Source organism: Phoxinus phoxinus (genome assembly GCF_949152265.1).
Source record: "Phoxinus phoxinus genome assembly, chromosome: 9".
Taxonomy (NCBI): domain Eukaryota; kingdom Metazoa; phylum Chordata; class Actinopteri; order Cypriniformes; family Leuciscidae; genus Phoxinus; species Phoxinus phoxinus.
The window spans coordinates 4,851,560-4,878,227 of NC_136884.1; the positions used below are offsets into that span (position 1 = coordinate 4,851,560).

General features: G+C 37.6%; 2 protein-coding genes and 1 long non-coding RNA gene across 26 annotated transcripts in view; all 3 read right to left on the reverse strand.

The window, feature by feature from the left end:
• Positions 1 to 77: 77 nt before the first annotated feature.
• LOC307004346 (perforin-1-like) lies at positions 78 to 2,057 on the reverse strand. The gene is made up of 2 exons (XM_079623492.1): positions 1,584 to 2,057; positions 78 to 317 (listed from the first exon to the last, which is right to left on the reverse strand). Exons 1-2 carry the CDS (start codon positions 1,783 to 1,785, stop codon positions 103 to 105), a joined length of 417 nt encoding a protein of 138 aa, XP_079479618.1. The 5' UTR covers positions 1,786 to 2,057; the 3' UTR covers positions 78 to 102.
• Positions 2,058 to 12,154: 10,097 nt separating this feature from the next.
• On the reverse strand, positions 12,155 to 12,939 carry LOC307004347. Its single transcript, XR_013799009.1, has 2 exons — positions 12,800 to 12,939; positions 12,155 to 12,678 (listed from the first exon to the last, which is right to left on the reverse strand). It is a non-coding gene; the product is annotated as an uncharacterized lncRNA (long non-coding RNA).
• A 5,731-nt stretch (positions 12,940 to 18,670) lies between these two features.
• The window catches only part of wnk1b (WNK lysine deficient protein kinase 1b), a 77,601-nt gene continuing 69,603 nt past the window's right edge, over positions 18,671 to 26,668 (reverse strand). For 15 of the 24 annotated variants that reach the window (XM_079623199.1, XM_079623183.1, XM_079623182.1 and 12 more), the window contains 3 exons: positions 25,923 to 25,964; positions 22,771 to 22,976; positions 18,671 to 22,673 (listed from right to left, as the gene is read on the reverse strand). In XM_079623199.1, the coding sequence (XP_079479325.1) occupies positions 22,329 to 22,673; positions 22,771 to 22,976; positions 25,923 to 25,964 (593 nt within the window). In that variant the 3' untranslated portion in view covers positions 18,671 to 22,328. The other 9 variants (XM_079623192.1, XM_079623189.1, XM_079623186.1 and 6 more) reach the window with 3 other exon arrangements.

Genomic DNA, 26,668 nt, shown 5'->3' on the forward strand with positions numbered 1-26,668 from the left:
TATTCAATTACTCAATGCAGAGCACACACACGAGCAATACAAATGGTTCAACTTTATTGTTAGTCTCAAAGTAGCTTTATAAACTGCTGATTTAGAACAGGTTTATTTCGCTTCATAACTGTAAAACAGAGTTCCTTTGTCCAGATAACAAGTAACAGTCAAAGACCCATATTGCACCGGTCTGCCACATGTGCCCAAGTGATCATCAAAAGCAATGTCTTTGTCCCAGACCTCCAGCTTCAGGCTATCACCAGATTTGCAGTTTGGGAAGTTGAACTCTGCAGACCATGTAGGATTAGCGTTATGGTTGATATGTTCTGTCTGCTCCCCAGAAGAAGAGCCACACCAGACCTTTACGAATGGATCGGGTTTGTTTAAAAGTACATCACCGTTGAGGCCTTTGGCATGTAAGCCAAACACCCGAACAGCAGCACTGGCAGAGTCCAGCTGAGACACCAGCATCAGCACAGCCAGAGACACCAGCCGAAGACCATGAAAGACCGCCATATCTGCCAGAAAGAACAGATGTTCAATTATAGAGAAGTTTTAATACACACAAATATCGAAATGCAGAAATAATGTCTAAAGGTGTAATCTGTAGTGGTAAATATCCCTTACCGTGCTTGAATCAAGTGTCGTGTGCTTGTTTTCTGATCCTAGCCCCCTTTATAATGCAATGACCATGATTAGGTGTTTAACAACAGGTGGTTCAAATCCCATGCGTATCTGTTATCAGATTTGCTGAACCAACTTTTTATGTAACAAGTTGACAAATATAAATTTGTCAATTCAGCAAGAGGGTATAAAAACTATTTGAATCATTCACTGTCCTGAGCCAGCTACAACAGCAGGTTTTTCATGAGCAGAAAACAAATTTTTTTCTACCTCAAATGTATGTAATACTCTCTGAAGTTGCAGGAAAATTGAGAAAAATGTAAGATTGTCATAAAACTGAATAATCTCTTCATGCAAACCTTGTTAATTTAAGGCCATTCATTGTGGTAGTTTTTTTATGATTATTTTAATTATTGTGAACACAAATTAAGCATGTCAATCCAGCTTTGATATTATTATTATTTTATAATAAGGTAGCCTATAAATATAAAAGTAAATCTCTCTGACGCACAATACGTTAGCGACCGAATTCACTCACTTCATAGTGCATTTAGTTTTTTTTTGTGATAAATGGCTTTATTAGTATAGATGCACTTTGTTAGTTTTGTTTTTGTAAATAGATTAAAAGCATTTTAGTAAAAAGTAAATTAATATAGTCTATTTAATCATTCAATGCAGAAATCACACACAAGAGCAATAAAAACTGTTCAACTTTATTGTTATCAGCCTCAAAGTAACTTTACAGACTGCTGATTTAGAACAGGTTTATTTTGCTTCAAACCTGTAAAACAGGGTTCCTTCTTTCAGAGTACAAATTTCGCTGAAAGACCCATTTCTTACCGCTTTGCTACAAATGCCCAACAGATCATCATATTTCAGGTCTTTGTCCCACACCTCCAGCTTCAGACTTTCATTTTCTCTGCAGTTTGGGAAGTTGAACTCTGCAGACCATGAAGGATTAGCGTTATCCTTGACATATTCTGTCTGCCCCCCAGAAGTAGAGCCACACCGGACCTTGACGTATGGATCGGGTTTGTTTAAAAGTGCATCACCGTTGAGGCCTTTGGCACGTAAGCCAAACACTCGAACAGCAGCACTGGCAGAGTCCAGCTGAGACGCCAGCATCAGCACAGCCAGAGACACCAGCCGAAGACCATGAAAGACCGCCATATCTGTCCGAAAGAACAGATGTTCAATTATAGAGAAGTTTTAATACACACAAATATCGAAATGGAAAAATAATGATGACTAAAGGTGTAATGTAGTTGTAAATATGCCTTACCGTGCTTGTATTAGGTGTTGTGTACTTTAAAAAACAAACAAATCCTAGCCCCCTTTATAATGCAATGACCATCGCAAAATTATTTGATTTAGTGTTCAACAACAGGTGGTTCAAATCCCATGCGTATCTGTTATCAGTTATCAACTTGTTATCAACTTGTAACAAGTTGGCAAATTTAAATTTGTCAATTCAGTCGTTCAATGTCCTGAGCCAGCTACAAAAGCAGGTTTTTCATGAGCAGAAAACTATTTTAGTTTTCTAATGTAATACTCTCTGCTTTCAGTATACATGAAGAATTGTATTTCATATATTTTTAGTTTTTTAAATTAAATTTACTTTGTCTTTTTCTTTGGCATTTGTCTTTTTCTGTTGCTGAGCTGAGGACATTTTCTAAAGCACATGGCACATTGATATGAAACTGGTCTAACTCAAACTGCTGCTGCCGCTGGCATGAGTGAAGGCTACAGCCGAAACATGCACGTAAATACAGGGAATAGGATACGAGCTGCTACAAGGAAAGTAGGGGAAAGCCCTTCGCAGATTTAGACAGGTGGTTCTGGAGAAGGTGGGGGGCAGGGAAAATTCCCATGGCGCGCTGCCAGTTCAGGATGGAAATAAGGTTATGTAGTCGTAGATAGAACAAAAAGATAAATTGGCCAAAGCAGCCAGCTTTAAAAGATCCACTCAGTTGCTCAGAAGAGTTTCATGACCTATGTTGTAAATTTAATGTCCTGAATTGAAATACTCAATATGTTGATGCATGTTATTGAGTAATTCATACAGAACAAAATGTATGCATAACAGTCCTAACCACTTTGCTGTCTGCCAACAATGGCTGTCTAAACATTTTTTTCTGTTAGATTTCTCCATTTTAAAGAGGTGGTTAGTTATGATTTCACTTTTCTAACTTTAGTTAGTGTGTAATGTTGCTGTTTGAGCATAAACAACATCTGCAAAGTTACAACGCTCAAAGTTCAAAGCAAAGGAAGATATTTGCTACACGACATTCCTCCGTGACATCAGCAAGTGCAACCCTAGAATTTACATAAACCCCGCATCCTGAACACAATTTACAGATTGTCAAGACAGAATATGCTAATCAATGACTAGAAGATAGTTAACTCCACATCAGCTACATACATTCATCAACTAACCATTCAAAATGTCATGTTGCATTCTACATGTTCTCACTTCTTCTTGAGTCTGTCCATCATTGTCTGACTCCGGTTTGAACATAAAAGACTAAAAGTTTTGTGAGGTAAAAGGACATAAGCTCTTGTAGCTCCGCCCCCTTGTCTTTTTTTTCTTCTCATTTGCATTTAAAGGAACAGACACAAAACAAGGCGTTTTTGCTCAACCTCAAAAAGTGACCACTTTAACATGCTATATAAAAATATCTGTGAGCTATAACTTCACATAGTTGAGTTGAGTTGAGTTGAACTTTATTGTCCAGTCTGTTTTCACAGAGTGGAAAGCTTACTGCTTAAAAACACATCACACATCAACAGCACAAATACAAAATTAAACACTGTAAGAAAAAGAAAAGAAAAAAAGTAAAGAAAAAAATTATAATATTACCAGCCGTACTAGGCTACTGTTTAACTTAAAACACTGTACGATTTAAGATAATCACTGCCATTGGGAGAAAGGATTTTATATAGACGTTTCTTCTAGCCAAGGGGATTTTTAGTCTACGCCCAGATGGGAGCAATTCAAAAGTAGAGTGAAGAGGGTGTGTATTATCTTTAAAAATCGCAATTGCCATTTTTCCAATAAAATGATCAAACAAGCCCTGAAGTGGCTGTTGTTTGTGTCCAATAATCTTATTTGCTTGATTAATTATTTGTGAGAGTTTGTTCTTTTGTTTTAATGTTAGATTGCCATACCATGAAACAATATTATATGTGAGAATACCCTCAATCATTGATCGATAGCCTATAACATAGTTAGAGTCTGCGAGCTAATATTAAAACTTCTCAGTTTCCTGAGGAGACCCAAGCATTGTCGTGCTTTTTTGTGAATGTACTCTACATTACTTTCAAAATTAAGTTTCTCATCAACAATTGTACCCAAGTATTTAAAGATCGAGACCTGCTCTGAAGGTTTTTTCTCTATGACAATTATATTCGGAGGGAGGCGGTATTCTCTTCTCAAATGATTTCTCAGACATAGCTCTTTTGTCTTTTCAATATTAAGATATAAGAAACTACTCTCAAACCAACAAATAATACTGTCAATGTACTCAAAGTATGAGGAGCAGTTAATTTCTTTCTGACAGGAGACCAATGCCATATCATCGGCATATTTTATAAGGGTAAGGTTATCATCATTGCACTTCAATTCATTGATGTATACGGAAAAAAGTATTGGGGACAGTACACATCCCTGCGGTACCCCAGTATCTAGGGTTGTGTACTGTCCCCAATACTTTTTTCCTTATACATACCCATACACACTCTGGGGACATCAAAGACTTATTTTACATCTTGTGAAAAGGGCATTATACCACCCCTTTAATAAATCTGTGAGCAGGAAGAGAAGCCTGATATGACACAGACATTTGAGAATGAGAGGTGATTCTGAATCAACTTATCCTGAAGTCTTAAGTGTTAGTTGCTTCTGCTTCTCAATTCACACTGAATCTTTTATTTGATAAATGGCTTTAGGCAGGTTTATTTCGCTTCATACCCGAGGTTCGGCTTGAGCTCCGAGTTTGACTCGAGCGATTCATTCATGACATCGCCCGACTCTCATGGCTTCAGTCAGAATATTTTAAATATAGTATTATATAGTAATAGCTACTGTGAATTATTATTTTTATTATTCTTTTTTTTAGCAAACAATCACCCTCATTCACCTGAATAGTCCACATTTTTAAGACAACAGAGACCTAGTTGGTTGGCTTATTATTTAGGCTTACACTATACCCGTTCTGTAGCATAAAAACGAGTGCGAAATGTTATGCCATAAAATGTGTGATTTGCACTAATGGGGGAATATATCACTTGCTCCAATTGGGAAATAAATCTGTGAGCAGAGAGAGAGGCTGATATGACAAACATTTGAGAATCAGAGATGATTCTGAATCAAGTATTGGTTGCTCCTATACTTCTCAATTCACACTGAATCTAGTTTTATTTGATAAATGGCTTTATTAACTGTGAATTACTTTGTTAGTTTTTTGTTTTTGTAAATAGAATAAAAGCATTTTAGTAACAAGTTGGCAAATTTTAATTTGTCAATTCAGCAAGAGGGTATTAAAACTATTTGAATCATTCACTGTCCTGAGCCAGCTACAAAAGCAGGTTTTTCATGAGCAGAAAACAATTGTAGTTTTTTCTACCTCAAATGTATGTAATACTCTCTGAAGTTGCAGAAAAATTGAGAAAAATTTCAGATTGTCAAAAAACTGAATCATCTCTTCATTCAAACCCTAGTGCTCTGGTTTACTGTCATCTGTAGAGCCGAGACATCTGTCTTCCTGTATTATGTCATTTAAGGTGTTTATTTATTATAAGATTGTAACAATTGTAGGTAGGCAAAGGCAAATAAGAGCAACTGCTGGTAATTTATTTTTCTCCAGCTGCTGAAACTGATGTGCTTTCAGTATACATGAAGATTTGTATTTCATATTTATAGTTTTATTTTTTTATTAAATTTACTTTTTCTTTGGCATTTGTCTTTTTCTGTTTTTTTGTTTTTTGTTTAGGAGCAAGCAACAGAGATAGTTAGTAGTTGGCTTATTATTTAGGGATGCATTTAGGTATAGGCTTACACTATCACCGTTCTGTAGCATAAAAACGAGTGCGAAATGTTTACAAGTATAAAATGTGTGATTTGCACTAATGGGAGAATATATCACTTGCTCCAATTGGGAAATAAATCTGTGAGCAGAGAGAGAGGCTGATATGACAAACATTTGAGAATCAGAGATGATTCTGAATCAAGTATTGGTTGCTCCTACTTCTCAATTCACACTGAATCTAGTTTTATTTGATAAATGGCTTTATTAACTGTGAATGTACTTTGTTAGATTTGTTTTTGTAAATAGATTAAAAGCATTTTAGTAAAAAGTAAATGAATATAGTCTATTTAATCATTCAATGCAGAACACACAAGAGCAATAAAAACTGTTCAACTTTATTGTTATCAGCCTCAAAGTAACTTTACAGACTGCTGATTTAGAACAGGTTTATTTCGACTCATACCTGTAAAACATAGTTCCTTTGTTCAGATAACAATTTTCGCTGGAAGACCCATTTCGCACCACTTTGCTACACGTGCCCAAGTGATCATCATATTTCAGGTCTTTGTCCCACACCTCCAGCTTCAGACTTTCATTTTCTCTGCAATTTGGGAAGTAGAATTCTTCATTCCAAACAGGATTAGCAGTATTCTTGATATATGATGTCTGCCCCCCAGAAGTAGAGCCACACCAGACCTTGAGGTATGGATCGGGTTTGTTTCCAGCAGCGTCACCGGTGAGATCCCTGGCATGTAAGCCAAACACCCGAACAGCAGCACTGGCAGAGTCCAGCTGAGACGCCAGCATCAGCACAGCCAGAGACACCAGCCGAAGACCATGAAAGACCGCCATATCTGTCAGAAAGAACAGATGTTCAATTATAGAGAAGTTTTAATACACACAAATATCGAAATGGAAAAATAATGACTAAAGGTGTAATCTGTAGTGGTAAACATGCCTTACCGTGCTTGTATCAGGTGTCGTGTGCTTTTATTTTATTTTATCCTAGCCCCCTATATAATGCAATGACCATCGCAAAATTATTTGATTTAGTGCTCAACAACAGGTGGTTCAAATCCCATGCGTATCTGTTATCAGATTTGCTGATACAACCTTTTAGATCTATGTAACAAGTTGGCAAATTTTAATTTGTCAATTCAGCAAGAGGGTATAAAAAACTATTTGAATCATTCAATGTCCTGAGCCAGCTACAAAAGCAGGTTTTTCATGAGCAGAAAACAATTTTATTTTTTTCTACCTCAAATGTATGTAATACTCTCTGAAGTTGAAGAAAAATGTCAGATTGTCATAAAACTGAATCATCTCCTCATTCAAACCCTATAGTGCTCTGGTTTACTCATTTTAATGTCATCTGTAGAGCCGAGACATCTGTCTTCCTGTTTTATGTCATTTAAGGTGTTTATTTATTATAAGATTGTAACAATTGTAGGTAGGCAAAGGCAAATAAGAGCAACTGCTGGTAATTTTTTTTTTCCAGCTGCTGAAACTGATGTGCTTTCAGTATACATGAAGATTTGTATTTCATATATTTTTATTTTTTTATTTACTTTGTCTTTTTCTTTGGCATTTGTCTTTTTCTGTTGCTGAGCTGAGGACATTTTTGAAAGCACATGGCACATTGATATGAAACTGGTCTAACTCAAAGTCCAACATCACAGATGCAGAAGAAAGTCTTGCTCAAGGACGGGACACAGAGTACATGTGCAGAAGCAGAGTTAGTACATTCTCTTAAAGCATTTGTAGCTCCTTATCCTGTTTGATAAGCATAGTTGATAAGTTAGATGTGGTGCAGGTCATGTGTCTAAATCATTGACACAAGACAGTAGGGAGTCGGTGCCCTCTTGTGGTCCACTATGTCAATAACTATAATTGATAATTTCATTGGAATTAGAGCAGCAAGTAGTGTGTAGCATGAGCTCAGTTTTGAGATGAATATTATAATTTCAAACATGACAACTCTCGAAATAGAATTAAACATTTTATTGATAAGAATGGATTGAACATGCTTTGTGTTAGCGGACTAGATCTGCAATGCCGCTGCTGCCGCTGGCATGAGTGAAGGCTACAGCCGAAACATGCACGTAAATACAGGGAATAGGATACGAGCTGCTACAAGGAAAGTAGGGAAAAGCCCTTCGCAGATTTACACAGGTGGTTCTGGGGAAGGTGGAGGGCATGGAAAAATCCCATGGCGCGCTTCACTGAGTTGAGCCAGTTCAGGATGGAAATATAAAAGGTTATGTAGTCGTAGATAGAACAAAAAGATTAATTGGCCAAAGAAGCCAGCTTTAAAAAATTTAATATTTGAATAATGTAGGCCTACACTTGTTAATTTAAGGCCATTCTTTTTGGTAGTTTTTTTTTATGATTATTTTCATTATTGTGAACACAAAATAAGCATGTCAATCCAACTTTGATATTATTATTTTTTTATATAGTAAAGTAGCCTATATTTAAGATAACAGTAAATCTCTCTGACGCACAATACGTCAGCGACCAAATTCACTCACTTCATAGTGCATTTAGTTGCCATGTGCTATTAGTGAACGAGTGAGTTATTTCAGACAGAGCATTAGTCTCTAAAGGTGACATGCAATTTCTGCATCTTTAGCGCCACCAAACTGAATATTTAATGACAAAAATCTGGTCCTTTCCAAACTCTTGTCATTGGTTTTGCTGTACATTTGGACTCCAAAAAAAAAAAAAAAAAAAAAAAAGAGTTCTCATGTATCAAACGTTTCTTCCGTATATTATAATGCTTTCTGAAGGATAATGTGACACTGAAGACTGGAGTAATGATGCTGAAAATTCAGCTACTACCTTTCTTCACCAACCATTCACCTCCCTGCACTGTGATTCTCACTCGTAAGTTTTATTTCCTATCTAAGGCTAAGTTCTGGACACTAGTACAGTATATAATCCACACCTACATATACACCGGTATATAGATATTTTTTTTACTGTATGGTCACGTGCCTTTTTTAGGGTCATTAGATGTAGACTTTTCTTTAAAATTCAATAAAACTTTTATTTATTTATTAAACCAGCATCAAATAGTTCATTTCTAAGAATGCCAAACGTTTAAACTACATATTTCAAAGATTATTGATTTTCTTTATAATGGACTCTTGTACATCATTGGCTCAGTGTTTTCTGCCTTTGTAGCTTTGTATTGTAGGACTGAGAACTATTATTTTAATGCACTTCTATGCTTACTTGGGATACAATATTTACACTCTTGGCATCTTGACAAATGTAATTAGGTCAATGCGGAAACAACACAGACACGCATGGGATTGAACCCTGTTGATGACCTTTGGAAGACTTTTATGATTGTACAGTTTTATATAAAGGTTGTGGGGATCAGGAAACATGCACACTGAATCTAATACAAGCAAGGTAAGGCATCTTTAACACTGAATTACACTTCAGCTTATTGCCACTTTTAAGATGCATATTATTTTTGCATTTCGATATTTGTGTGTATTAAACCTTCTCTATAATTGAACATCTGTTCTTTCTGACAGACATGGCAGTCTTTCATGGTCTTCGGCTGGTGTCTCTGGCTGTGCTGATGCTGGTGTCTCAGCTGGACTCTGCCAGTGCTGCTGTTCGAGTGTTTGGCTTACAAGCCAGAGACCTCACCGGTGATCCACTTGGAAACAAACCCGATCCATACATCAAGGTCTGGTGTGGCTCTTCTTCTGGGGGGCAGACAGAATATCTCAAGAATAATGCTAATCCTTCATGGTCTGCACAGTTCAACTTCCCAAACTGCAGAGCAAATGATAACCTGAGGCTGGAGGTGTGGGACAGAGACTTGAGTTTTGATAATCGTTTGGGCACGTGTAACAAAAAGGTGCGAAATGGGTCTTTCAGGCTAAATTGTAATCTGAACAAAGGAACTCTGTTTTACAGTTATGCAGCGAGATAAACCTGTTCTAAATCAGCAGTCTGTAAAGCTACTTTAAAACTGATAACAATAAAGTTGATCCGTTTTTATTGCTCGTGTGTTCTGCATTGACTGATTTAATAGGCTATATTCATTTACTTTTTACTAAAATGTTTTTATCTATTTATAATAATAAAAAACTAACAATGTGCATTCACAATACAATACTAATAAAGCCATATATCAAATAAAACTAGATTCGGTGTGAATTGAGAAGCAGAAGCAATACTTGAGACTTCAGGATAAGTTGATTCAGAATCGCCTCTCATTCTCAAATGTTGGTGTCATATCAGCGTCTCTTTCTGCTCACAGATTTGTTTCCGACTTGCAGCAAGTGATAAATCCCCCCATTCACATTTTATACTTGTAAAGATTATGATTTTGCACACATATTTCTGCTTTAGAACGGGTAGTGTATACTTAGATGCATCTCTAAATGATGAGCCAACTAGAAGGTCTCTGTCTGTTGCTTGATCCTTAAGAGTAAAAAGTAGATGACATTTAAAAATGAACTACATAAAACATTTTGAAAACCAGGTCTCCAGGTTCTGACATGCCTCAGAATATACGGGAGAGGGCCACGGTAGTCCAAGAGCCCAAGGACTACACTCAGTTACAAGTATTGGCAGCATTACGTGACTGTTTGAAACACGTAATTCTTCAGAAAGCACACAGCCATCTGCACTCCTCCCCTGGAGATGAGTTAACATCACGTCAGGAAGAGAGGGATGCTTCTATGGATGCTGTGTCACTGCATGCAAATAATTCCCTTTATGGTAGTGAAGGGAATGCTGACTAAAACGAGAAAGATGAATCCAGGACTAAAGTTTCAGAAGGGAGCCTGCATTCTGACATTACTTCACACATTTTAAGTGCAGCAAGGCTCCTGGGCCTTGATGCTCAGGAAGAAGCTATGCTACCCCCCCCCCCCCCACAAGGTGTATGGACGAGTATTTCCCGTGCACAGCCTACTGTCCATTCCTGTGGCTGAGGATTATTCCCAGATGCTGAGGAAAGCCTGGAATAATCCAAAAGCTGCACCCCTGTTTAATTAGTTTGTTAAGTTAGATTACCCTCCTGAGAGTAGTATGGGGAACATGTCATCAGTGGAGCGAGAGAGACTTTGGGGCCTGATAAGGTTACGGACAACCCTTGTTGTCCTGGTAAGGAGTGCCAAAAGACCGATCGGTTAATGAGCCAAGAGTATAACACAGCAACGATCAGGAATCAGCCCGATCAGGAATGCTTTGGCAATAGTTTTGGCTGCTTTAAGTAAAGTTGTTAATAAAGAAGAGTGTGATGTGATGAATTTGATTGACACAGCACTCGTCACACACTCACAGCTTACTAGGGATATTGGAGCATCTATGTTTTCAGCAATTTTAGTCAGGAGTCAAATCTGGTTAGCTCAGATATCTTTACATGACGCTATTAGGAAGGACCTGACTGATATGCCAGTGGTTCCAGGTCGGATATTTCAAACTGATTCACAGTCTTTCCTGGATACTGCTGATCAGGCAAGACGCAGAAGAGAATCAAGGTCAGTAAACATTTGGTGGACAAACCAAAGAAGGCCATCGAGCTGCTCATTCCTTTCAGCCCTCACACTTTCCTCGTTCTAGGGGTATGAGAGAAGGCGAGCTAAGGGTTACCAATTCCATGATCAAGGCACCAGACTGTTTTACCAGGCTCTTCAAACTGACCAGTCTCACACTCCAGTCAGGGGAGGATCACTTAAGAGACGTACCAGGGGTTTCAAATCCCAGGCATTGCAGAGTCGCCGGAGAATGCTCCCAACTATGCCTGGACAGTTGGGAGAAGGCAACATCAGATCCTTGGGTTCTAGATCAATACAGGATACAGGAAAATACAGCTTCTTATGACATTCTTCTTGGACTTAGCCTTTTTTTGTAGGCTAAGTTATACATATGCCATCATCATCATCATCAGTGTCATAATATATCTTTGTTTTGCATTTCGTGATGTTTCCACAATATATTCATCATCATGTAAAATCAGTTTTAGATTCGATGAGCTGAAATCACTGTAAATAAACTGGATCAATAGATTAATTGAAATGATTTAGCGATGAATGATTCATTCACAACAAATATTTTTGTTTGTTTATTTGTTTTATTGCCAATTGAGAGCTTGGCAGTTCCAGGGATCATTCACATTTCCACAAAAAAAAAAAATCAAAGGAGCAAGAGACCTTTTATTGTAAATGGCTTATCAATTATGTACATTTGATGTATACTACACTTTCTATAGGATAGAATGTAGAGTAAAATACTCATGTTTACAAGTGTGAAAAGTGTTGGTGTGCCGTGATGTGATGTGCAGGTTATGGGGAATTTATCGCTTGCAACAATCTGTGAGAAGAGAAGCTGGACTATATGGTAAAACCATTTAATGAAGTGCAAAAATTAAAACTAGATTCAGTGTGAACTGAGAAGCAGAGACAACCTTGATTTATGACTTTCATTTGTATTTTCATGTTGCTGTTAGTAAAAGCATTTCACTAAAGAAGAAAAGTATGTTAGCTGTAGATTTTAATGAACATATTAATGCAAAACATGCACGTTATATTGCATATTGCTAAACTTTATTCCTATCAGGCTAGTTACAGTTTGTTTCAAAGCGGTTTAGAAAAGGTTTATTGTATCAACTCGGTCTTGAAAAACAAACTTCCGATCTTCGGATCACAATACCGGGAGTTAGTCCCATATCTCACCCGTCCGATACACGTGCTGAAATGTTCATCCATAACTGTGTCACTGTCCCACAACTCCAGCCTCAGCTTGTCATTTAGATTGCAGTTTGAGAAGATGAACTGTACAGACCATATAGGATTATTGTCATCCTGGATATATCCTGTCCGCCCAAAATCAGGTCCACACCAGACCTTGACGTATGGATCGAGAAAGTTTTCAACAAGGTCACCGTTGAGGCCTCTGGCATATAAGTCAAACACCCGAACAGCAGCACTGGCAGAGTCCAGCTGAGACGCCAGCATCAGCACAGCCAGAGACACCAGCCGAAGATCATGAAAGAACGCCATATCTGTCAGAAAGAACACAGGTTCAGTTATAGAGATGTCTGACACAAATATTGAAAAGTAAAAACAATGTGTCTTAAAAGTGTCAAGAAGCTGAAGTGTGATTCAGTGTTAAAGATGCCTTACCTTGCTTGTATTAGATTCAGTGTGTATAATTCCTGATCCCCACAATCTTTATATAAAACTCTCCAATCAAAAAAACAATCCAAAGATCATCAACAGGGTTCAATAACACGCGTGTCTGTGTTGTTTTCACATTGACCCAGTTACAACTGTAAAGATGCCAAGTGTGTAAATATTGTATCTCAAGTAAGCATAGAAGCAGTGCATTAAAATAATAGTTCTCAGTCCTACAAAGCTACAAAGGCAGAAAACACTGAGCCAATGATGTACAAGAGTCCATTATAAAGAAAATCAATAATCTTTGAAATATCTTATCTATAAAAGATTGCTATATTCTTAGAAATTAGCTATTTGATGCTGGTTTCATTTTTTGTGTGTGTGTACTTTTAGACATTTTATAAGAAAAGTTTAAAAATCGTCTTTTCAAAAATGCTTTATATATATATATATATACATATATAAATAAGAGGGTCTTATCTCAAGGAAAAGAAATGTACTGCATGTACACATCTGGAAGGACGAGGCACAGAGTGCATGTGCACACATGTTGTCATTCACACCTTTATCATATATATGCAAATAACACTCAATATGTCCTGAAATGGAAGGGTGCAGTGTTGTATAAAGTATCAATACACTATTTTATATACAACAACAAAAATCACCATTCTCTTTGTACATCAGATGCAGATTTGCTGGAATGAACAAATAATTATTGGACATTCATGACATATTAAAGGTGGGCACAAATAACACTGGAAATGGATCACTGATAATACAGATTGCAGTATTTAGCAGCTCATGAGAGACATAATAAAGTAACTGAAATTAAATGCACTTATGTACCAAAAAAAAAAAAAGATCTCTTATTTTCAGGGATTTTATCGATAACGATAATTAGACAATGTTTTGCTGAGTGTGTTATTGTGCTGGTAACTTGGCATGTTTAGGACTGCCGTGGACAGCCGACTCCTAAAGTTTTTGATATTCTTCATATTCTGTGTGGCGGTCAGTTCACAGCAGTGACAGAAATCATTTTCCCAATAAGTCTCAATAGATTTTTACCTTCATTGGCATGTTTACCTTTATAAATGTATTTTTAAACCTAAATATATGCATGCATCATCGTTTGTGTCAATTTCATACATTTAATAAAATTTCATTATAATAATAAGACACAATAGGGCTGTTACCAATAAAATAAAATAAGTATCAACAAAATCTTTGCAAAGGAGAGGAAACACAAAAGCTGCATTTGAAATGGCATTTAGATTTTACACAGACATAAATAATGTTTAGTTTAAAACATAAAACGTTGAATATTGATATATAAAATGATTTAAACATGAAAAGATGCTTTAAATGTGAAATTAAAACCGCCAGTAGGTGGCAGCAATTCATTGTTAATGAGTGAGTCATTGAGATTCAACTGATTCGTTCAAAAAGCTGATTCATAATTCACTAAGGAAATACCTCGTGTATTTCTCAGAGACGCAAATACAAATACAGTGCTTTGGCTTAGTTTTCAACTATTTTCGTTGGCGAAATAGAGTTAAAACAGGCAATATGGTGTCTAAAAGTAAACTTTTCAATTATCAATTTATTAAATCACATGTATTATCATGTTAATATCTGGAGAAAAACTGCAGTCTTTGTGTGATATTATATTAACTATATTAAATTATATAAACTGACTAAATCACACAGTGAAAGTGTGAAATCTAAATGCGCAACTGCACTTGTCTAATCTACAAGACTAGGCTACACGTACAGCTGTTTGTAAAAGGTTTATTGTATCAACTCATACCTGTAAAACAGACTTCCTCTGCTCAGATGACAAGTAGCCTAATGGAGAAAGTCCCATATTCCACCTGTGTGGTACACGTGCCCAAGTGATCATCAAAATTCAGGTCTTTGTCCCACACCTCCAGCTTCAGGTTTTCATATGGATTGCAGTTTGGGAAGTTGAACTCTGCAGACCATGTAGGATTATTGTTATCATTTAAATTCTGTCTGCCCCCCAAAAGTAGGTCCACACCAGACCTTGACGTATGGATCTGGAAAGTTTCCAAAAGGATCACCGGTGAGGTCTCTCTGGCATGTAAGCCAAACACACGAACAGCAGCACTGGCAGAGTCCAGCAGAGGCACCAGCCGAAGACCATGAAAGAACAGATGTTCAATTATAGAGATGTATGATACAAATATTGAAATGTAAAAATAATATGTGTCTTAAAAGTGGAAAGAAGCTGAAGTGTGATTCAGTGTTAAAAATGCCTTATTTTCGTTGGCGAAATAGAGTTAAAACAGGCAATGGTGTCTAAAAGTATACTTTTCAATGATCAATTTATTAAATCACAATTATTATCATGTTAGATTGGCTTTTGACACCTGATGGACAACTGATTAGCATAATGATTTTATAGATGTTTTGTATTCTATTTTATTGTCGGCTATTGTTTTGTATTTCACTCATTTTTTTTTTTTTTTTTTTTTTTTGTTGCCTGTAGCCTACTTTTGTCTCTGTCCAGCGCTTTGATCAACTTTGGTTGTTGTAAAGCGCTTTATAAAAAAAAAAAATTGATTGATTGATGTTAATATCTGGAGAAAAACTGCACTCTTTGTGTGATATTATATATATATATATATATACACAGCCTAGTGTATGCGTACACTCTATGGGTGTGTGTGTGTGTGTGTGTGTGTGTGTGTGTGTGTGTGTGTGTGTGTGTGTGTGTGTGTGTGAGGGAACGGTTTTAAACTATCTGTAAACGCACAGCATGTATTTTAATCGCCAATATAGCGAGGCGGACTACATCGGTGACAAAAGTACATTGGTTATCAAATTTTTTTTTTTTTGTCATAATGACGCCGCATAATCGGTAACAAACAGAAAATAATCACTTCATCCGAGGTTTAAAGTGAATAAAATAGCCTTGACCTACTGGAGTTTCAACTGAAAAACCTTGTCCTCTCCCACTGGACTGTTTGTGATGATGAGGTAAAAGGGGAGCAGGCAGTGGACCAAAGCACTGTGAGGCAAGGGAGGGGGAATCAACATTTTAAAACGTTTTATTGTTGTTGCCCCGTTTGCATTTTTATTTTTTTACTAATTAAACAATTATTTTAAGTATGTATCATTATATTATTTACAATACACATATTTTAATTATATTTTTAGGAGGGGACAACCCTCAGATAAGGGGGGTCCTGACCCCCCCGCGATTACCGCCTATATGTTTCCACATTATATTCATCATCATGTAAAATCTGTCTTAGATTCGATGAGAGAGCTGAATTTACTGTAAATAAACTGGATCAATAGATTCATTGAAATGATTCATGAGTGATGAATGATTCGTTCACAACAAATGTTTTGTTTGTTTGTTTTATTGCCAATTGAAAGCTTGGGAGTGCAGGGATCATTCACCTTTCCGTATTCCAAAAATAATCATCCGTGGAACAAAAGACCTTTTATTGTAAATGGCTTATCAATTATGAACATTTGACGTATACTACACTTCCTGTAGCATAAAATTTAGAGTAAAATACTCATGTTTACAAGTGTGAAAAGTGTTATGTGGCGTGCAGTTTATGGGGAATGTATTAGCACCAGTCTGTGAGAAGAGAAGCTGGGCTATATGTGACCCTGGACCACAAAACCAGTCTCATGGCCCATGGGTCACAATTTTGAAATATAGATGTATACAACATATGAAAGCTGAATAAATAAGCTTTCATTGATGCATGGTTTGTTAGATTAGGACAATATTTGGCCGGGATACAACTATTTGAACATCTGGAATCGGAGGCTGCAAAAAAATCGAAACATTGAGAAAATCGCCTTTAAATTTGTCAATTTTTTTTTGGCGATTGTGCTGCATTCACTCACAAAAATAAATGTTTTATATATTTACAGTAGAAAATTTACAAAATATCTTCATGGAACATGATCTTTATTTAATATCCTAATGATTTTTGGTATAAAAGATAAATCGATAATTTTGACGTAGGCCTATACAATGTATTGTTGGCTATTGCCACAAATATACCCGTGAGACTTGTGACTGGTTTTGTGGTCCAGAGTCACATATGGTAAAACCATTTAATGAAGTGCAAAAATTAAAACTAGATTCAGAGTTAACTGAGAAGCAGAGACAACCTTGATTTATGACTTTCATTTGTATTTTCATGTTGTTGTTAGTAAAAGCATTTCACTAAAGAAGAAAAGTATGTTAGCTGTAGATTTTAATGAACATATTAATGCAAAACATACACGTTATATTGCATATTGCTAAACTTTATTCCTATCAGGCTAGTTACAGTTTGTTTCAAAGCTGTTTAGAAAAGGTTTATTGTTTCAACTCGTACTTGAAAAACAGACTCCCGCTGTCCAGATAACAAGAAAACGAGAAAGTCCCATTTTTCACCGGTGTGTAACACGTGCCCAAATGATCATCAAAATTCAGGTCTTTGTCCCACACCTCCAGCTTCAGGTTTTCATGTTGATTGCAGTTTGGGAAGTTGAGCTCTGCAGACCATGAAGGTCTATTGTTGTCCTTGTGAAATTCTGTCTGCCCCCCAAAAGATGATCCACACCAGACCTTGACGTATGGATCGGGAAAGTTTCCAAAAGGATCACCGGTGAGGTCTCTGGCACGTAAGCCAAACACCCGAACAGCAGCACTGGCAGAGTCCAGCTGAGACACCAGCATCAGCACAGCCAGAGACACCAGCCGAAGACCATGAAAGACCGCCATATCTGTCAGAAAGAACACAGGTTCAGTTATAGAGATGTCTGACACAAATATTGAAAAGTAAAAACAATGTGTCTTAAAAGTGTCAAGAAGCTGAAGTGTGATTCAGTGTTAAAGATGCCTTACCTTGCTTGTATTAGATTCAGTGTGTATAATTCCTGATCCCCACAACCTTTATATAAAACTGTCCAATCAAAAAAAAAAAAAAAAAAATTCCAAAGATCATCAACAGGGTTCAATAACACGCGTGTCTGTGTTGTTTTCACATTGACCCAGTTACAACTGTAAAGATGCCAAGAGTGTAAATATTGTATCCCAAGTAAGCATAGAAGCAGTGCATTAAAATAATAGTTCTCAGTCCTACAAAGCAAAGGCAGAAAACACTGAGCCAATGATGTACAAGAGTTATAAAGAAAATCAATAATCTTTTGAAATATCTTATCGATAAAATATTTTAAATGTGCTGCATTCTTAGAAATTAACTATTTAATGCTGGTTCAATTATTATTATTTTTTTTTTACTTTTAGACATTTTTTAAGAAAAGTTTAAAAACCGTATTTTCAAAAATGCTTTTATATATACATATGCCAAATTAAATGTGGTCCACATTTAATAATTTGGCAGACAAAAGCCATTTAAATATGAATAAGCAGTGAAGAAGTTTTATATTTACATGGCCATGGGCGTTTGTAACAATTAAAAAGTACATAGCAAAAGGATATGGAACTACAATTGTCTCAATTCATTGATTGCTGGTCCGACTCAGAATCCAATGTTTTACCGATATATGAAGAAGAGGATCTTATCTCAAGGAAAACAAATGTACTGCATGTACACATCTGGAAGGATGAGGCACCGAGTGCATGTGCACACATGGTGTCATTCACACCTTTACAAAATACACTATTTTATCCCCCCCAAAAAACTCACCATTCTCTTTGTACATCAGATGCAGATTTGCTGGAATGAACAAATAATTATTGGACATTCATGACATATTAAAGGTGGGCACAAATAACACTGAAAATGGATCACAGATAATACAGATTGCAGTATTTAGCAGCTCATGAGAGACATAATAAAGTAACTGAAATTAAATGCACTTATGTATCAAAAGTACGTCATCAGCTTTATTGCTCTAAACTGCATGATAACTAATCCAGGATCCAGTATGAATTGATAAGGAGACGCAAACTTGATTTATTTAAATGACTTTTATTAAGTTTACAAATAAGGTAACAAATGCTGTTTTATTGGAGCGCAAAGCGCAGTTTTATATGAAGCTTGAACATCCTATACTTAGTGCAAAACAGACAGTTAAACATTGCAGATGATTCCCTACTTGTTTTTGTTTGGTTTTCATTTTAAGGATTTTTTTTTAACATTTTGTACAATGTTAAATATCATACGGAGAAAAAAAAAAAAAAAACACTTAATGAAAGTCGCCAGAAAAAAAAATCTAGAGACTCAAAAGACAGCAAAACAAGCGGATCAGATAGCAGTAAAAAACAAAATAACTTAATGACAGGTCAGTAGCATTAAGTAAACATTGTTCTGTTGTATTTCTTTCCACAGGAGAGCGACTAGAAAGGAGGGTTTCATTCAATAAGATCCTTTTTGAGTGAGCTTGTGTGCATTTTTTTCTGTGTAACTGAAGTATCATGCAAAAAAGAAATCGTTATAATCACAATGTGTATCGATACTGAATGGCTCATTCGCACATCAGCATGCTACAAACACTATTTTTTCAAAGTAAAGTGAAGGATAAAGAAACAAAGAGGTTTTTGTATTTTTCAAGGTGCTGTTATCATTCACATCAGAGGTCAGAGGTGAATCTCATTTAAATGTTGAAGGTCCTGCACTGCAGTTACATTAGCGCCCTCTACAGTCAAACAGGACGACCTGTTTCTTACAGCGAGAGCAAATTAACACTTGTATCTGGAACAGGGACATGGCACTCAGAAGGTAGTATTACAGATTTCATTAGTCTGAACACTGAGCAGTGGGACCTCTTTGTTAAAGACCTTTTGATGTGTTCACAGTTTGAACGAACCGAACGACGTAAAAGTGGGTAAAAACGAGCGGTCTACTCTACAGGTAAAGCGTTGTGTACAAAGCAAAAGGTAAAACAACCGTATTTTAAATATAGAGAGCCAGTTGAGAATCTACACTGTACAGTTGACCTAAAGTGACGTTCCTGTGCCACACGTTTCACAGAAAGCACATTAAGCAGTATGCAACCAGTTGTAATCCAAGTCCTTTCAGTAGTTAAGGTGACGAGAGCATCTCCACTATGCTTTGTACCCCAAATAAAATGCTCTTGTTTCTGGTGAATCAGGACTGTTCTCTTCTCATCTGCAGTCGAATGTGCAAAATGTGAAACTAAAGAGTAGTCTGACGTTGCAGATCTAATGCGGTTAATAGTATTTAGAATAAACCAAAGCATTTACAAGAGTGATTTGACCGACTGCTACAAAGAGAGAGAGAGAGATCCCCCAAAAGAAGCTACTGATCTGCCATAAAACCGAAGGCCGTTGCCATGAGTACAGTGACGTGAGAACTTATACGGGCAGTGCGAGTTGAAAAGAAGAGGTTTGATGAATTACTCTTCAACAGTGCTGCTTTGGCAGAGAGTTGCGCTCTTGTGTCGGTGAGGGTTGCTAACTGTCTTTTCTCACCTTTCTGGTCCTTTTCTCACTCGTGAAGTTACACTTGCTGTCACATCTGTTGCTAAATGAGTTAAACGCGCCTGTCCACGCTCACCGGAGAGGGTTTGACACTGGATGGTGTCAAAACCAATTATGCAGTGCTGCAAAAACATCTACGCTATTGGAGGTTCTGAAATACTTACAACATACTGTCCCATGCCTACTAACTTCCCTCATCCTGCGTTTCTATCTGCGATCCCTCACCTTCACAAGAACTGCTCATGCGGTTTAAGAATCCGTCTGTAAAATAAAGACACCGTGGTTATGCTAGGAAGGGTGCACTGATGATAGGCACACTTGCGCTTGCATACTTAGACTGACCAAAGTTTCTAAAAAACTCAACCCTCAAGTACTTTTACAGCCTTTGAATGTGATATAATGGCTGGATCACGTATTTGTACACTTTATATAAGAAGCTTTTTGCAACTCTGCCTAAAGGCTAGGACTGTGCCATCAAATGGCTACGTTCAGACGTAGCCAATTCAAAACGACACCTCGTTTCCGCAATATATTAATATTCACCCTCTGTGAAGTCCAAAGACCAGCACTCCAACCAAGCGCAATGCTTGAGACTCTCTTCTGCCTTATATATCAAACCCTGAAGCAAAAAAATAAAATAAAAAAAATAAAAATAACGCAAGGCACTAGAATCTTCAGAAAGCTCACTGGGCATAGGGGAAAAGGGAAAGATTTGTTTCTTCAAGTACATTAATTAAATCCATTTTACATTCACATTTATCTAATAATATAAAGAAAGTAGAAAGGGGAAAAGGGTTAAAGTGTCTCCAATAAGATGTGAAAAATGAAATAGCTAGCCTGACATCTCATGAATGCTAATATCCAAAACCCTCCAAAATTTCATGTTTTTTTTGTCTACTTTTCTTTTTAGCTAATGTTGTCCAACAACATTTATAATAATCACAGTGTTTTAACATCAAAAACTGATGAGTAAATACAGGTCCATACAGAACACGACTTCTTATTTGAATGTCTCGATCAAACTATCGTAAGAGGCCCCTAATGCTGCCATGATTAGAAAAAGCTGTTACATTAGTCATAGATTTAAAGCTTCGCGGGCCTCCATAGCAGAACGTGTGTGATTTCACGGTCCCGCAACCCCTAGTTTCGCATCCAAACCCCAATCCATTTGATTGTATCCACTATATTACACGTCACCTTGTGGTGTGGCCCAATGAGAAAACCGGAAGAGGATTGTAAGCGTGTGAATGTGCTGCAAAGCATGCTGGGAGCTGTAGGAGCTTGGTAGTACAAACCTTGGGGGCAGATGAAAGGCCTCTGAACATGTGACAAAAAAAAGGTCCCTAACATTCTGCTACACAAGGCCGGCTTGAAGGGCATAGGGAAAAAAACAACAACCAACCAACCAAGCAAATGGAATCAAAACCCTAATAACCCAATTTAAAAACAAAGGATATCTGTACATTGTTTTTTTTGTTTTATCTAATGAAGGCCACTTCCTGTGTTTTAAAATGGGCTTTTTTTTCTACCATTGTAATTATTGCATTATTCCATGGCATTGCAGCAGAGGGTTTAGGGCAAGAGGGGAACAAGGACACTAGGTTCGCTCACCAGCACCCACCCGACCTCTGTTTGGTGATATGCTTGATGTATGAATTTATCAAGAGGATATACAGATAGATGGATTGTGGGATGGGTGGAGGTGGCAGGTCAGCAAACCTCTAAACACAAGTCAAGCCCCTTAACAAATGTTTGGGGCTGGGTGGTGAAGGATGCACACACCTTAACAATAAAAATGGTCACACCTTCTTTGGCCACGTAACATTGTATTCAAAGTGTCCATTGTCTTATTTTCGTCTTCTCTTATCCCTTGGGTCGTTGTGCATCATCCCTGTGGCGTATCCGTGAGCATGCAGGATGATTCTGGCGTCTATCCTTCTCAATCACCCAAAGGAAACTCTTATGACAGAATCTCTGCAATGCAATCAAATACTTGCTCAAGTCCACTTTCAGTCCGCCCCCCTCGCCTCTGACTGCCCCCACCCCCAACTCGAGAGTTATTTAGGCCTGGCGCGGCTAGGCCCTGCCCTACGTGGTCTTCAGGTTGGGTCCACCCGGGTGGCTGACTGACTTCTGCAAAGTGCTGATGTGGAAGGTCTGTAAAGGAGCGGGCACCTGGGGATATTGGCCCAGGGGTTGTGAGGTGGCCAGCAGACCGGCCTGGGTGTGCGTGGCAGAGCCAGCCCACTGGGCGCTGTAAGGAGCGGAGGGGAAGCCGTACTGTGGCGTGGGACACAAGGAGCCCTTCCGGGTCCCCAGAGAGGTAGCGGGAGTGTTGGGCAAGGGCGAGTGGCCACTCAAAGTTGAAGCGATGCTTGGGCAGAGCTGGCCTGGAGCCGAGTACTTACGGCCCATGTTGGCAGGAGGGACCATCTGAGAAGAGGAGGAATAAAAAAAAGAGCATGTTAATCAGGTATTATAACTTCAAATTCAACTGTGAGGTCTTAGTTTCTCAAGGATAAAGTCTTACGTCGTAGCTGTGACCCTGAGGCGTCACTTGTTGTTGGTGCTTGGAGCCTCTCTTGCCCTGCGACAGGTTCATAGCATCCCTGGCCCAGTTGTCCACCAATTTGTGCAGCTCGTCTGTGAACATGCCCTTGCAGCTCTGGGACTGAGAGACGGGCGGTTGGTTTTGATTCTGACCAGTTCCCACCACCGTGTTGGTGCTGCTCGTCCCTGAGCGGAGAGGAAAAGAGGAAGAGAGAAGACTGTCGTAAAGAGGAAGTCTCTCCAACAAATGTCACACTGAAATATCTGATACAATCTGAAGCCCACAGACTATATCAATGTGTACATGTATATTTTCATATACAGTTCCTCTCATTAGTTTACATACACCTTATATAATCAGCTAAATGTTTGATCTAAAAATAAGAGATGATTTTTTTTAAATTAAGTTCTGCCCTGATAAAACTAAAACTGAAATAACAGATTTGAGAATCAAAAGAAAGGAGCTCCTATTTAAAATCTTACATTCAAGTGAAACCTGGAAATAAACCAAGCAAAAAAATAATTTAAAAACAAAGTTATAAATTTGTGATTTTGGTCATGTGAACTCATTGTGAAATGCTATTTTTTTTAATCCAATGAAGCACAAGATACTCTTTGGATCATCTCTAATCATGCTGGAAAACATGATTATCAGGTTTTACACAATCTTGTGGAGTTCATAAATACCAAAATAACTGTTTGGTAAAATATCAGGTTCTTCAGGACAAAAAACTTTTTTCATTATATTTATATCTTCCAATTTAAATAAATGCGAAACATATTACATATTATACAAAGGGTATGCAAATTTAAGAGCACAACTGTACATATAATGTCATGTGTATACAAAAACAAAAGTCATGGCAGTGAGGCCCTATCGAGCACCTGGGCGTCCGCTCTGAGGCTAAAGAGACACTTTTATCACTCTGACTCCAGCCTGCAAAACAGGTCACGATGACAACATTAAAACACCATCTCTGGCTTTCCATCGGAGCACGGAAAACAGTGCTCCGCATCTGCCTGGGCTTTATCATCATGCTTGCCATGGTTGTTTTTATTGCAACACAAGAGGGAGCAAAAGGGTGGTGAAATGGAAATGGATTCACCAAGGAAATTTTCAACACTTACTATTTAGAGACTTAATAGGATAGTTGATTACTACCATTAGCTAAACTAGTACAAAAATGGTAAAAATCTTGTCAGCACATTAATATTTGTGAGGAGAATGAGTAAAAAAGCCTCTTTCTGAAGAACAAAGCATAGCAATGAGGATTGCGTGGTTCATAATTTAAAAACAAAACAAAAAAGAAGCTATTTACTGAGCAGTTAATGCGAAGCTAAATGTAAAATGAGTGGAAATGCCTCAGCTTCTTCATAAGACACATCACTGTCATGACTAAGAGATGACAGTCTTTAATCATGCACTGATTGGTCCGTTTATCTATACATGTCTGTCAAGGAACAAAGAGCTGATGCATTTAAGAATATACTGCAAGTCAAAAATGGAAAAAACACATTTTTCAAAATCAAATATTGCACAGTAAATTACATTGGGCACAAATGTCTTGGCAAATATCCAGGCAGCCATCCGGCGACATAGATAAGACCTGTTAGGATGGTAAAAACGGCCTCTCCAGAAAGCAGCAACAAAAAGACGACATTTCGCCAAGACTGAAGCACCAAAAGGTATTCTGGGTGATGTAGTTTACAGCAAGCCATGCTTAGAAAGATAGCTACTCCTTTTTCACAATGCTGGCGCTGGTGCCAAAGCCAGTACCCGATTTGACTCTGTTCCATGCATTTCCATTGAAGGAAAAATGGTTTATATTGGCCGTTAAAACTGAAAAAGTTTTCAAAACAACAACTATATATATATATATAGTTTGGGGTCAGTATGTTTTTATTAAAGAAATTATTACTTGTATTCAACAAGGATGCAAAAACTTGATCAAATGTGACAGTAAATATACTTATAATGTTACAAAAGATTTTTATTTCAAACCAATACTGTTCTTGTGAACTTTCTATTCATCAAATAATCTCGAAATAATGTATTATTGTTTCCACAAAAAATATTAGCAGCACAACTGTTTTCAACATTTAAAATAGGAAATGTTTCTTGAGCATCAAATCAGCATTAGAATGATTTCTGAAAGCCCATGTGACACTGAAGCTTTGCCAACACAGGAATAAATAGCTTCTTAAAATATGTAAAAAAAAATTGTAATAACATATCGCAATATTACTGTATTTTTGATCAAATAAATGCAGCCTGTGTGAGTATAAGGCTTCTTTTAATCATAATATATTGTGAGTATTCATAAAACTAGACCACTGGCCAAGCACCAGCACCACTTGCTGGTAAAGGAGTGAGGGAGAGGTGGAGGTGGAGGCTCCACACAGCTTGACTTCAGCATTTACTGGATGACTTCCATTCACTTTGTTCAATAATATGAATATGGGAGGATCTTGGATTCCTGGTTGTGAAAACCTACCTTTGTATGTGCAAAATGTGAGCTGTACACCCTTAATATGGTAGCATGTGCATTGGACAGGGATTAAGCCTTGTGCACAATGAGGAGGAAAATCAGCCAGGCCTCATTATACCCTTGTAATGGGTGAGAAGAGAAGCGCCATCCAAACAGGATGAGGTCGATGTGTAGTAAGCGGGATGAGTCTTAAGAGGATAAAGAAGAGTGCAGAAGGGAGTCTGGGGCTTCAAATTGGCTTGTGCATAATGGGATGATCGCTCAGACGGGTCCATTTAGAGTGCATTAGTCTGTCTGAAGCGGAGTGTGGCGTCGTCGCATGGCGAGTGCCACCGGTTTGAAAAAACATTTGCATGCGTGTTCGATAAACATTTTCCGGTTGGAGACTCCTGATCTCGTTTTCATGTGGAAACCAAATTTAGGGTAAGGTGTTTGTTTGAGTTTAATTTGAGAGTGAAAACACGTGACATGCCACACTTATAAAAAACATGAATGGGTCATCACAGGAAAGAAATGCTCAAGTCAGCCTGAGAGCTTAGCAAGGAAACTAGCTTCAACAGGCCACAGGACATGAGGTGAGGGGTGATGACAGGAAAGAGAAGGAGGGAGGGGGTGGGAGGATGTAAAAAAGAGAGATAATTACTACAGAGTTGGTTGCAGGGGCACACTTTTTTCACCATCTTCCCTGAAGCATGGAGAGAACGGTGAGATTGGAGAGAATCAGTGTTGCAGAAACTCCACGTCCAACAGTGCATTATGGGAGTGTATCAGAACATGCTATAGTCTAACACCTGAAGGCTGTTACATTCATACTGTATGTCCAATAACAGTGAAGATGGGGTGAGTGGAGGAAGGTTGTCATGTGGTTGTGACTACTGGGTCTGTGGTCAAAGCCAGTGATCAGGTGTATTCACATTGTGAGAGCTGCTAATAGAAGACAAGATTGCAAAGGAAGACTGTGCTGAGATGAGATGATGTGTGAAAGAACCTATGCAAATTTTTCTTCTTCTTTTAAACTAAAACAAAACAAGACTAATGGAAAATTCAGCAGATTGTAAAATAGATGTGGTGACTTGCCTAGAATGCCTTGAGTCACTGTCAGCTGTTCACTTAATTTTGAAAGTGGGTGTAATTATTCGAGGAAATGAGAATAGTAAGTTGCCGGTTCACACTGCATTTGTCAGAAAAGGAAGAGCCATGTTTCAGCAGATACATTGACGTGTCATTATTATTTGACCATACTATACTATATGGCTAACACGTTACAATAAGGTTCAATTTGTGTTACAGCAAGTATCATGAACTACTGTAACAATCAGTGTGTTAACTAAAACACTAAACTAGTGTTAACTAAAACTATTAAAAATCTATAATTTTCAGTAACAAATA